The sequence below is a fragment of the Trachemys scripta genome, chromosome 2, assembly GCF_013100865.1.
Source record: "Trachemys scripta elegans isolate TJP31775 chromosome 2, CAS_Tse_1.0, whole genome shotgun sequence".
Classification (NCBI taxonomy): Eukaryota; Metazoa; Chordata; order Testudines; family Emydidae; genus Trachemys; species Trachemys scripta.
The window spans coordinates 273,354,278-273,368,331 of record NC_048299.1 but is presented as its reverse complement, the minus strand read 5'-3'; the positions used below and the strand labels follow the sequence as shown (position 1 = coordinate 273,368,331).

The 14,054-nt window shown below is 42.0% G+C and overlaps 1 protein-coding gene across 11 annotated transcripts in view; it reads left to right on the top strand.

Annotated features, from left to right (window-relative positions):
* Positions 1-14,054, top strand: part of PTK2 (protein tyrosine kinase 2) — a 368,873-nt gene that overhangs the window by 302,977 nt on the left and 51,842 nt on the right. For 10 of the 11 annotated variants that reach the window (XM_034763675.1, XM_034763674.1, XM_034763673.1 and 7 more), the window contains 5 exons: positions 1,215-1,315; positions 3,482-3,597; positions 5,299-5,399; positions 7,922-8,011; positions 9,840-10,044. In XM_034763675.1, the coding sequence (XP_034619566.1) occupies positions 1,215-1,315; positions 3,482-3,597; positions 5,299-5,399; positions 7,922-8,011; positions 9,840-10,044 (613 nt within the window). Of the gene's footprint in view, positions 1-1,214; positions 1,316-3,481; positions 3,598-5,298; positions 5,400-7,921; positions 8,012-9,839; positions 10,045-14,054 lie in introns of those variants that run through there. The other variant, XM_034763680.1, reaches the window with a different exon arrangement.

The following is a 14,054-nucleotide window of genomic DNA, read 5'->3' as shown; positions in this document are numbered from 1 at the left end:
TTAGGTCCCAGGCAACTGCTCTGGTTGCTACCCCTTAATGCTGGCCCTGGCTTTTTTATGCAGAAAACAGTTGTTGTGGCACAGGTGGGCCATGGAGATTTTATAGCATGTTGGGGGGGGGGGGCGACCTCAGAAAGAAAAAGGCTGAGAACCCCCACTCTAGACTCTTTGTTTCTAGAGCAGATCTAAAGGAGCTCCTGTCTCTACTTGGAGACTTTTTAAATGGCTCTCTGGGTATATTATTGCCTATTATGGTTTTGCTGAGGTTACACCTCCCCTAAGAGTGACTGCATGCTCTACTAGATCACAGTCTACAACCATAGCTCTACTCAATACAGTCTGGTTACTGAAATCTGCAGGGCTGCAACTTGGTCCTTGGTGCGCACATTTTCTGACCACTTCATCCTAATTGACACTGCAAAATCAGATGGGGCAGTAGGCACATTCAGTAATGGACTCTGTTCTGAAACTCCCACCTCCTTAACGGGCTACTGCTACAGAGTCACCTAAATTGGAGCACCTTCAGGGACACTACTTGAAGAAGAAGATGGAGAGATTACTCAGCTTGTGCAGTAACTGGAGTTCTTCAAGATGTGGTCCCTGTGGGTGCTCCGCTACCCACCCTCCTCCCCTCTGCTTCAGAGCTGCCTCTGTGGGCTTTGCCGTACAGAAGGAACTGAGAACGATTTGTGTGCGCAGCCCAATATAGCCTAAGGATGGGGCATGAAGATGTGTAGGGTGCATGCCTGGGCAGAATGGGCACTGCTACCAAAAATCTCCAATCAGAGGTGCAGGGGCACATACACACCTGAAGCGGAGCACCCACAGGGGGACACATCCTGAAAAACTCCAGTTGCTGCACAAGGTGAGTAACCTATCATCATACGTCATTTAAAAATAACTAATACTCTGTGGTTGGTCAAGATATACATTATACCTTGTAGTTATTTACATCACTGTAAAGAGAGTATTCTGATCAGATAGCATTTTAGACTCTCTCTGCATAGGTGTAAAAGACTAGACAATATTCAAGGCAGTGGAGAATCAGGCTCAAAACAATCTGGTTATATGTCCTTACATGACCATTGGTTCAGACCTACAGTAAAAGCTTGTTAAATGAATCCTCTTATTACAAAAACATTTTTCATTTAACAGCTATTGCTTTAACAGGCAGATTTTGTATTTAATGAGTAAACCTGCTTCCTCCTTTCTAGTAACAATGCGTCAGTTTGATCACCCCCACATTGTGAAGTTGATTGGAGTTATTACGGAAAACCCAGTCTGGATAATCATGGAGCTCTGTACACTAGGGGAGGTATGATAAATTCCCAAGTATCTTCTTTCTTCTTCCCTCTTATCCCACAGACACTTTCATATGGGATTGGGGAACTGCTTATTCAGTCTAATGGATTGGGTTCTAAATATTACACTCTAAGGCAAATTCATCAAACAAGTGAAGTCCAGGATCATGGGATCAAATTCAGCCCTGATGGAATTGGGCATACCTCCACTGAAGTCAAGGGAATTAGCCTGTTTACATCAGGGTTGATTTAGGCTATGGTTCTCAGAGATATTTTGAATTGCTGCTATAATGTGAGAACTAATATCTGTGTCAAGTAAGAGGTGCACATGGTGATACAGAATAGAAAGAATGTTACTGTGAATTATTTAAAATGTATGTGCTTCAGACCGTGAAATCTGGACACAAATGGTTCAGTTCAAAATATTGCACAGAAGAGATTTCACAGCTCCACTTCCTTTAAGGGATTATGGAGTATAGTTTAAAAAACAAGATTAAGAATATCCACTTTCTTGTCTTCTGTGTTGAGAGATACAGGAAAGCATATTGTGCCCTTTTTGCTTTTTATTCCAAGAAAACTGAGTTCATGTGACGTGTCATGCAGTTACAGCACTAATAGTCATTGCTAAAGGCATCTGCCTCTCAGCTGATGCATTAATATTTAGCACGGCCTAGGTAGGACCCTCATTGGTAGCAGCCTCCTACAATAGCACTTATGTGCACAGTTAATGTATGGCAGTAATTATAATTTTGAATTTGTGATTATATTAGAATTTATTTAGCAAGGTTCTGTAAAGCCTTAACATGTTAGTGTGTTAGTAAGATGAAATTTTAAATAAGCTTTATAAACAACATTTTCAAAAATAGGTATACCGTGCTGTTTGACACTAGAAGAATGCTGGAGTATCTCGTATTATGTGAGTGTCTCATGAGGAAAACCATAGCAGAAAAATATCGCAGGGGAATCATCCACATTTCTTTGCTAATCCTGAATGGCCTTTGTTGAGCTTTGCTCTGTGCCATTGTAAATGAGCCCATTTAGCAGGTGCAAACCTATGCAGCATTTTCATTAATACAGAACAACTCTAGGTGATCTCTACTACATCATGAAGTTTCACCTACTGTAAGCAGTTTCTGTCTGCAATTGTTTCACCTCCGTTAATGAAGTTGATAGCATCTTCAGGAGTAGGGATCTTTTCACAGTACATTGTCGATGAACCTACATTTCTTTTTCTGAATGTCCCTTTGTTTGTGGAGGCCCCAGCAGTGAAGACTTTCCTTGTTAATCCACTCAACCAAGAGAAATGCTAAGTAATCTGCTGTCTTTAAAACGGGAATTATGTCAGATTTTTTTTAATTCTGACTCATTTTCTCTAAATCAGACATTTCTGAAAAACTTTAGAGGTGAAGTAATTACATGGTTTATAATGCAATATGAAAATATCTGAATAAAATAGATTAAACTATAGTTTGTTAGATTTGTCCAAAGTGGGTAGCACAATTTGTCTCCATTCCTTTATTCAGAGATGCCACTTCTTCCCTTTAATTCCCAAATCCTCCTTCTCAGCATACAACTTTCTTCTCAATCTTTATTTTAATCCTGTAAACAAAAGCCAGTGCTACGCTGTTGTGGTATAATTGCCTTTTGCTAGACTTATTTTTCTAGAACATTTATGTAGTGTTGTTAGTTCCTCTGAGCTAAATCCAGGCCTCTAGTATAATCTGTGCAATTACGGGCATAAATTAATGCGGCCCAAGCAATATCGATTTGCCCTGTGTTCAGGCTGGCCCAGGTGTGGGTACAAACCCCATGCAGTTACCTGCTGAGACTGTTCATGTCAGCAATATGAGCAGTTCCCAAGGAGTGAACATGTGGAGAGGTTCAGGAGCACCTGACCCAAGTGGGCCCAGCAGTGTTTGAGCTCTTTGGCTTCAAGAGGACAGAAGTGGGGTGCAAAAATTGCATCCCACTTGGCTACCGCTTTTCACACATTAGAGACAGCCTGAATTTAGCCCAAAGAGTGTGTTTTCTGTATGACAACTGACTTTCTTTTCTATTCCAGTTTAAAGGGGAGGATTGTCTACTGTTAAATGTGTAAATCTCAATTAGAGATTTCTCTCTTCTTCAGATTCATTTTTAATTTGCCATGACATCTCTCTCTTTTCTTCTTTATCCAAAAGCTGAGATCATTTTTGCAAGTAAGAAAATACAGTTTGGATCTGGCCTCTTTGATACTCTATGCTTACCAGCTTAGCACAGCACTTGCCTACTTAGAGAGCAAAAGATTTGTACATAGGTAAGATTATATCTATATGAAAACTTTCAATTTAAGAAAAAGGGTTCATAGATTATTACAAATATCTGGGCTGGAAGAGTTGCTGAATATTATATATGTTCGCTAGAAGGAAATGTTTAAAGCACAGATCAGCACTCTCGAATGGTTTCAATTATTTTCTTGATTTCCCCAATAAGAAAAGTGTGTCACATATGGAACAGTATTTTGAGACTTTTAAAAAGCCACTTGTATGAGTGTTTACATCAGCTTCATGTTAGAACTTCATGAATTTTAGAGAATCCACTACAAAAATACATTTTTGACATAGACTGTCAAGGGTGACACCTGCTGGGCCTCAGTTATATTGACTTGAAGTATGTGCCTGGTTTTAGTCAGAAGACTGGGTTGCCAGCTGCTCTATTGCTTTGCAATGCCAACATTTTTCAAAGTTGCAAGTCAGCTGTAATCTTCAAAATATGAAAAATCAAATCTGAGAGGTCAACAGGCTCATCCTGAATTAAAGAACAGGGAAAACAGAAATGTTTCTGTAATGGAAATGCCTGTGCTTAACCAACAAGTGAATTTTAAAAACACATACCAGAGAGGGGAATTTTAGTTTAAGTTGAACTTAGTTGTGTAGGACAAGAAACAGGCCATAAGTCCTTCATCTCTGGCACTGTTATATACAGCCAACAATTTTCTACATGAAGATTCCATTTAGTCCAATTTGGACTTAAGCATTTTATTTGTATAAGTGTATAAATTATGTTTGTTTAAGTGACATATTATCTTGTAAATGGCAGAGGCCAATGAGGACAGAGATAGGCAGTAGAATTTTGACCAAGTGGCTGTGACTTTATTAAAATCTCTATCAGCAAAAAATATGTAAAGGCAGCTTGTCCTAGCAGCAGTGATTTTAATGGAAGAAAGCAGCTACCCCAAGCTGCCAGTGGTTTTCACTCACCTGCTTCAGTGCTGAAAGCTAAAGTTCCTAACATGTCCCAGTCATAACTAGCCCACTTGAATCCAGTGTCTGCCGTCCCATATAGGCAACTGCGTGAGAGAACCTCCAGGCCTTCCCATGAGAACAATGGCCTCCCTTCAAATCCAAGCCCTTCCTGCAAAGAACATGAGTTGATGCCTGCTTTACAGGAAAGACATTACCCCAATTCCTGACCTCTGTGATATCAAGGAGTTTCCCTTCCCCCCTGCTTCCCCAAAGAATTCTATTCTAGCTGCTAAGACCTACCACCTAAATTATTGATCCAGTGACTGTAAATACATGGGCTATGAAACCTGCATTTATTCAACAAATAGTGTGTGCCGTTGTAATGTGATAATTGCTTGTGCAAATTGCTGGTTAACAAAAGGTAGAAATAATGCTGGTCCTGAAGGTGTCTCCACCCCTTTTCCCAAAGTGATGCAGAATGCAATAATAACTTTATCACATAAAAATTTAATTACTCATACGGGCCATATTGTGACTTCAGTCTTTCTGTGAACTTCCCACTGTCATCAGTAGACAATCCTGTTGGGTATCATTGGTGGTATACAACTCGAACTTTGTATTCTTGGCCCAAACACCATCATTAAAAATGTAGTTTGGTTCGCTCCACCGAGTGAGTTGACACCTCTGGTCTGTAACAAAGGTTCTGTTTTTAAGAAAACCTGAATCTAAAAAACAGATGACTATAAATTATAAATTTCTGGTTTGTTTGGCAGGGATATTGCTGCTAGAAATGTGCTGGTATCCTCCACTGATTGCGTGAAATTAGGTGACTTTGGTTTGTCCCGATATATGGAAGACAGTACTTACTATAAAGGTAAGGAGTCGGTACTTAATGGACCTAAACTACAGTGGCAGGGTTGGGATTCTTCTTGCAGGTCAGTGAGCTGATTTGCCAATCACAGGAGTTGAGTGTATGCTAACGAGTTGAAAGGATCAAAACAATTAGTTTAAGGAAATCTGGTTAATTACATAAAAATACAAAGTAAAACAGTTTAGCAGATGCAAATAAATTCACACATAGAGCTGTTGAAAAAAAATCACATGGTTAATTTAAATAGGTGAAAGACAGGAAATTCATTTATGGGTATAATTCCAGTTTGGGGGCAGCATTATACTGCTTTCTTTGCAACTCTTAGGACTTGTCTGCATGACCATTTAGTTCGCAGCAAGCTGGAGTGTGAATCTACCCCACGCTAGCATGCCACGCACTAACTGCCCATGTGGACCCTGCCGATGCGCACTAAGAGTTTGTTAGTTTCAAAGCGGAGTAGAGGAAAGCCCACTAATGAACTATTAGGGTGCATCAGCAGAGTCCTCCCAGATGGTTGGGTCCACAGGGACAGTTAGTGCGCAGCCAGTGCGGAGTAGATTCACACCCCAGTTTGCAGCAAACTAAATGTTCATGTAGACAAGCCCTTAGAGTATCAAAAATTATCTACGGTTTTGAAATTCATTTAACATATGCCCATATTCATGCCACAGCCCAAGTACCTGAGGGTGAGTTCCAGGGGCCTGAAAATTGTTTTCAATTAGTTTGGGATAGGGATATTCGCTACACAAAGGTTTGAAACGTACATTTTTTTTCCCTTTGGGATTTCCCAGACTGAAGCTGACTGGCTCGAGCACTGACGTGATGCCCCACAATGCATGATATATAGCAGGGGGTCTCAAACTTCATTGCACTGCGACCCCCTTCTGACAACAAAAATTACTTCATGACCCCAGGAGGGGGCACCATAGCCTGAGCCCACCTGAGCCACACCGCCCCGGGTGGGAGAGGGAACCAAAGTCCGAGCCCCACTGCTCTGGGCAGGGGGGCCAAAGCTGAAACTCAAGGGCTTCAGCCCCAGGCAGGGGACCTATAACCTGAGCCCCACCACTCAGGGCTGAAGCCCTTGGGCTTTGGCTTCAGCCCTGGGCAGTAGGACTCGGGCTTCAGCCCAGGGCCCCAGCAAGTCTCAGCCAGCCCTGGTGACCCTGTTCAAAGGGGGTCATGACGCACTTTGGGGTCCCAAACCACAGTTTGAGAACCGCTGATATATAAGGACCCTGACAGGAGAATACAATTTGTTTTTATAGAGGGTCAAGTAAGTAGCATTTTTAGTGATAGGGTGCACATTTAGGAACAATGTTTATAATTTTTTTTATCTCTCAATATGTCAAAATATTTTAAATGTTTCTAAATTTGCACCATACTTTAAAAGCTCCTTACCTGGCCCCTCCCCCCGTTCTCCAGTAGGGCTCCTGGTGTCTGTGATGTCCCATAATAATGTGTACAAAATACCTTCACCTACTTTCTTACAAAGGTTAAAGGAGAAATTTACCTGAAACTATCAAATATTTGTTGCATTCTTTTAAATTTAGAACAAACAAGCTAACTTTTTCGTGGTTCAATTAAAAAATAGTTGCTCCATATGTGAGATTGTGTATGGCAGCTTCAAGCTTGGTACAAATTAATTGCTAATTGTAGTACACCGCCACCTCAATATAACGCGACCCAATATAACACGAATTCGGATATAACGCGGTAAAGCAGTGCTCCCCAGGGGGTGGGGCTGCGCACTCCGGTGGATCAAAGCAAGTTCAATGTAACGTGGTTTCACCTATAATGCAGTAAGATTTTTTGGCTCCCAAGGACAGCGTTATATCGAGGTAGAGGTGTAGTTTAAATACCTTCAGATAAAAACCATTAACTTGAAACAGGAATGGAGAAGCTCATCCAATGTATGTACGTTTAGGGTACATCTGTGCAACCTGTGGTAGTGAGTCTCAGAATCGCGGTTGACAGAGTCAGGCTTCTGAGGCTTGTGCTACAGTTCTAAAAATAGCTGTGTAGACATTTTGGCTTAGGCTGGAGCTCGGGCTCTGAAGCCCACCTTTCCCTAGGCTTCAAAGTCCGAGCCACAACATCTACACCACTATTTTTAGCACTATAATGCTGATCACTGTGTAGCTGTATCTTTAGCAGCAAATCCTGCTCTTCCTTTTCAGTCATAGAGGGCCCTCCCTCCAGTAAAACTATGGTGGTTCTGTTGCAAGGGAGATTGCAGATTTCCATGACTTCTGTAGAGGGGGTGAGGAACCCTCTGAAACGGTGCTGGATGAGTCTGTTCACAACCTTGCAGGTCTACTAGCCATTATTTCTTCCTCACCCACTCACTCTTACAGGAAAGAAGGTGCAAGAGCCAAAGGGCATCCACAGAGGTTTATTGTACAAAGCCTGACCGAGTTTCTTTGTTGGAGCTAGGACTTGGCCCTAAATTATTTTATTGAAGAACATCTATACTGAGAGCTTATTAGCTAAAATAATGATCTTTTTCTTTCATCTCTCCATAGCTTCCAAAGGAAAATTACCTATCAAATGGATGGCTCCAGAGTCAATCAACTTCCGACGTTTTACCTCAGCTAGTGATGTGTGGATGTTTGGTAAGTGAATATGGATGATTGTTTTCTCAAATGCACTGTTGGAGGAGAAGATTATTAATGGTTCCATTTTTATTAATGGAAACTGAACAATTTCCAATTCCTCTCCAGTGTTTGTTTTACTTGTCTCAAAATCAGACTTCTTACTGGGTACTTTATAGCTCTCCACGCTTTTTCATTCTGTACACTGTGGGCCTGAATCTCCTTGATCTTAAGGCCCCTTTTCACCACTCCTAACAGGAGGCCTTAAGGTAAATGAAAATGAGACCCATAGTCATAACAGAAATTTCTTTATCTTACTTTGTTTCTTTTTTGTCATCTATTATAATTGTGCTGGCATTCCTTTATCCAGCTGTTATTTGCACTTACTGCTTTCTTATTTTCACAACTTTTTCCTGTGCTATGGGCTCCCTCAGTGAATGTCCTTGATTTTTGTCTCCTTCCTTTCCCAGTGTTCAGTTCACCCTTGCTATGGGTATTTTTCCTCTGTTGTCTTACGCTGTTTCAACCCTTTAACGTTGGCTATGAAAGAGGAATTAGCAGGATATTTAAAGTGCTTTTGAATGTTGAAAAAAAGCCTGAAATTGTATTAAGTCCATTCACCTCACAAGATTGGGCTGAGATCCAAATCTTGTTCTGGCTTTCTCTCCCTCCCACTCTCCACTCACTCTGACTGTGGTTCCAACCCCTTTTGGTGCATATAGCTCCCCTCATCACTTTGTCTCCTATCATCTTAGAAAAGACAAGAGGTTGAGTGAAAAGAGGAATTATAGGAATGCCTCCCATTTTCCATGATCCTGTCCCCTTCACTATGCGAACCATTCCTGTTTTTGCACCAGTCTGATCTCCCAGACTTGAATACTCAGCTCCACAGACCAGACAAGCCGTGACAGGCAGAGAAAAGGCAAGCAGGGTATGAATAGCAAAAAGTTACAGGAGAAAAAAATCAGCTTGTTCTGTTTAAAACAAAAGAGTTCTAAGTAATATAAAGCAAACTTGTATGTGATTTATCAAGATTAATGACTGTTTTGTTGAAAAACGGAATCCCTAATTGCAAAATAAAATATCTTTTCCATCTGGCATAGAAAAGCAATGCAGGTGGAATACCCCAGCTGCTCATAGGCCCACAGGCTATCTCTTTCTCATTACACATTTAACATAGTTTCAACAGAAACTACATTTTGGTACATAGTTTGACAGAAAAAAGTTGAACAAATGCCGATTAATAAAACATTGTCAAAGTATAAAAATACCACATACAAGTCAAAACAAGCCAGTGTAAAGCAGACACTGGGACAAGCATTATGAAAAAAATGTAGATTTGAATATGAGCAACCAGTCTGACTTAAGAGATAAAAAGTAGTTAAATCTGAAGCCTTTCAAAGTTGTCTGCTTGCGATGAGCTAGATGCAAGTCATTCTTCCTCATACGTAGCCCTGATTAGTAACACTTGTAATTTTATAGAAGCTGCCTACTTAGAGAGAGAGTTAACATAGCTCAGTATTCTTTTCTGTGGTCAGCACGTAGGTAATGTGGTGATAGGTTCTACGTAAAAAAGATAGATTAGCCAGCTCTATTTCTCAGCCAAGAGTGGGTTGTGTTTGGTGGTTGTGTGTACTAGACAAAGTGCATTGGAAACTTTGTTAACCTGCTAATACGTGGTAATTACTAACCATGGCTATTCTGGAGAAAGGACTGTTAATTTTCCCCACTAGTGCTGCGCTTCAGTAGCAACTCCATTGTCTTAAGCTTTAACGTGGAGTTTGTTGTTCAAGAACACAGATTTTGGTTATTTGCTCACTTTAAGAAGTTTCTTGCTTTTTGTTTCCAGGTGTGTGTATGTGGGAAATTTTAATGCATGGAGTAAAGCCCTTCCAAGGAGTGAAGAACAACGATGTGATTGGTCGAATTGAGAATGGTGAACGGTTACCAATGCCTCCAAACTGCCCTCCTACTCTCTACAGCCTTATGACCAAGTGCTGGGCATATGACCCCAGCAGACGACCCAGGTTTACTGAACTTAAGGCACAGCTCAGGTAGGGTGTTTTTTTTTTTTAATTATTATTTCTTTGATTAGAAATGTGATTTGATTGTGTCTTTCATACAATCATTTTCTTTCCAAGGAAAGTACAATGCCTAGTGTGCTAGGCTAGGGCCTTTAAAGGACCGAGTTGCTGTTACAGTGTGGTAAATCTAGACTGTCTCCACTTAAATCAGAGGAATTATACTTAACACTAAATCCAGTGTAATTGAGATAAAAACCTGGTCCCCCAAAGGCTGTATTAAGAATGTGTTTATAGGCATAGGTAGGTATGTTAGGGATCCTCAGAGTTAGAGGTGGAAAGAACTTGCTAGATCATATAGTCCATCTCTCTTAAGACAGTACAGAAATTTCACTTTTCTTTTAATTACCCTTGTCACAGTTTTCAAACTTCAGTGCCTTGAGTTTGGCATCTAGGGAGGAAATTTTCAAAACTACCTAAGGAATTTTGGAGCACACGTTCCCTGAAAGTCACTGGGATTTGTGCTCCTAAACCCCAAGGTACTTGAAGGCATCCACCCTCAATACATAGGTAGGCTCCTAAATAAAAGTGGCCTGATTATCAGAGGCACAGAAGGCCCACATTTCATCCTGTTGAAGTCAATGGGACCTGCTGGTGCTCAACACCTCTGAAAATAGGCATCTGTTATTTAGGAATTTGGAAAAAAAAATGTAATTATATGCCTAATTTTAAGGCAACATGAAGCAGCCAGTAGGGGGAGAGATCTATCTTGCAGCTCCAGAATTGATGACCTTTGGCTGCTGGCAGATCAGCAATTGACTGAGGAGTCGCTCTTCAGCTTCACAAGGGTCCCTAGAGCTTCTTTGTGCTCCACAAAGACAATGCCTGCCCTTTAATCATTGCGGTTGCTGAGTTCCTTACAGTGACATGATTTCAGACAATTAGAGAAGATCATGTTTCAAAACTCATTCCCATGAACTTGCAAAAACAAGTTCCTTGTTGGCTCTTTGTGTATGTGCTGTTGCTGCTCTCTTCTGGATACCTTCCAGATTAGCTTTTGAAGCTGAGAGCCATGTTAGTTCTATACTCTGGAGCCAATGTTATAGTGACTCCGTGTTCCTCTTTATTTTGATGACAAAAGTCTACCGCTTTGTGAAGAACAATATTTTTCTTCTCCTGCATCTGAAATAGCACTGATGGGAGCATTAGCACTTTTTGTATACTCAGTTTCTTATCTGGCAATGTCTTATCTGATGCTTTACCCACTTCATATCCTTTTGTGATATCTGGTTCTCTCTTTCTAGTTCCACTTGGCCCCACAAATGTTATTTGCTGCTGCCCAGGCCATATGGACAGCAGGATTCTTATACCGGTAGTAGTAATAATAATACTTGGCTTTTTTTATAGCACTTTATGTTCAAAGCACTGAATAGACATGAACTAATTAATTCTTAGAACACACTTCGGACGTAAGCAGATAAATATTACCTCCATTTTTAAAGATGGCGAGACTGAGACAGAAAGATGAAGAGACCTGCACACAGTTAGCCAGTGGTCAGGATGAAAACCTGGGACTTGTTGACTCACCATCTTGTGCTCGATCCTCCAGACCAGGCTGCCTTTCTGTAAAAGAGATACTGAGTTCTGTGCTGCACATTAGACAAGAGTTATGCAACAAGGACCCCTGAGTAGTGCTAAACGAACCCCCAAATCATAAAAGCATAGAAATCTACAGCTGGAAGAAACCTCGAGAGGTCATCTAGTCCAGCCCTATGCACTGAGGCAGGACCAAGTATAGACCAGCCCTGACAGGTGTTTGTCTAACCAATTCTTAAAAGCTTCAAGTGATGGAGATTCCACAATCTCCCTTGGAGGCCTATTTCAGTGTTTAACTATCCTTGTAGTTAGCTTTTCCTGACATCTAACTGAAATTTTCCTTGCTGCAGATTAAGACCATTACTTCGTTCTCCATATCCACTGAAAGAAGGACAAAATTGATAACCATCCTCTTTATAACAGCCCCTAACACAGTGGTTCCCAAACTGTAGGGTGTGCCCCCCTAGGGGGGCATAGAGGAATGTTTGGGGGGTGTGGCGGGGCCCAGGCCAGCCCCCACTGAGGGCGAGGAGGGGTGCCACCCAGCCCTCCTCTGCCCCCAGCTCCACTCCGGCTGCAATCCCAGCAGCAGATCCGGCTCTGTCTTCAGCCACTGGTTCCCGGCTGGAGCTCTGCTCCTTGCTGCAACCCCAGGCTTTTGGCCCCGACCATAGGCCCACTCCTGACCGCAGCCCAGATCCTGGCTGAGGCTCCAGTTGCAGTGCCATCCCTGGCCCCAACTCCCAACCATGGGTCCCTGAGGGGCGTAGACAAAAAACTTTGGGGGTCACTGCCCCAACATATTTGAACACTGTTGTCAAATCCCTATCTCCCACTCCTCAGTATTCTTTTCTCAAGAATAACCATGGCCAGCTTTTTTAACCTTTTTTCATAGGTCAGGTTTTTTAGACCTCATCATTTTCATTGCTCATTTGGACTCTCTCCAATTTGTGCACATCGTAAGTTGTGGCATCCAGAACTAGACACAGTACTCCAGCTGAGGCAGCACCAGTAGGTGGAACAGTTAGTTTCTGTGTCTTACGTACAACACTCCTGTTAATACACCTGTTGTGGGAGGGCAGTTGTGTCCAAGATCAGCCGTACCTCCTAGTGGCAATACTCCAGGCTGTGTCACCCAGTGGCAAGAGTCAGTGGCTGCTTGCCTAGCAGCCAGAGTCAGTGGCAATGTCGCCCAACAGTGAGAATCAGTGGCCGCCTTGCCTAGCAGTTGGAATCAGTGTCAGTGTCGCCCAATGGCAAGTCAATGGCTGGGGGTGAGTGAACCTGGATCCACCTTGGTCCACTGGGTTCCAACCCAGGGCCCTTCAAAATAATGGCCTCAATATGTGGCTGGGGTGGGCACCCTTACATCTGTTTCCTGGGTCACTTCCCACCCCTGCTTCTTGTCCCCCATTTGTGCCACGAGTCTGTCTTCGGGACCCCCTTGGAGTCCTCTTGAGTCACTCTCCAGAGTGTCTTCCCCTCTCTGCAGTGACTCGGCCCCGGTGGTTTAAATTTTTTAAGTACAGCAGAAGCAGGAAGCCTGCTAAACAACCAGTGGAGCCACTGGACGATTGAGATGCTAAAGGAGCACTCGAGGACGATAAGGCCATTGCGGAGAAACTAAATGAATTCTTTACATCAATCTTCACGGCTGAGGATGTGAGGGAGATTCCCAAACCTGAGCCATTCTTTTTAGGTGACAAATCTGAGGAACTGTCCCAGATTGAGGTGTCATTAGAGAAGGTTTTGGAACTAATTGTTAAACTAAACAGTAATAAGTCACCAGGACCAGATGGTATTCACTCGAGTTCTGAAGGAACTCAAATGTGATTGCAGAACTACTAACTGTAGTATCAAGTATCCGGGGATAGCCGTGTTANTCACATTAGCTATCCTCCAGTCATATGGTACAGAAACTGATTTAAATGATACGTTACATATTACACTTAAAAAACAACAAGGAGTCCGGTGGCACCTTAAAGACTAACAGATTTATTTGGCCATAAGCTTTCGTGGGTAAAAAAAAACCGAGGCGTTTTTTTTACCCACGAAAGCTTATGCCCAAATAAATCTGTTAGTCTTTAAGGTGCCACCGGACTCCTTGTTGTTTTTTAAGTGTAATATGTAACGTATCATTTAAATCAGTTTCTGTACCATATGACTGGAGGATAGCTAATGTGAGGCCAATTTTTAAAAAAGCTCCAGAGGTGACCCCAACAATTACAGGCTGGTATGCCTGACAAACTGGTTGAAACTACAGTAAAGAACAAAATTGTCAGACACGTAGATGAACATAATTTGTTGGGGAAGAGTCAACATGGTTTTTGTAAAAGGAAATCATGCCTCACCAACCTACTACGTTTCTTTGAGGGGGTCAACAAGTATGTGGACAAGGGGGATCCAGTGGATATAGTGTACTTGGTCTTTCAGAAAGCCTTTGACAA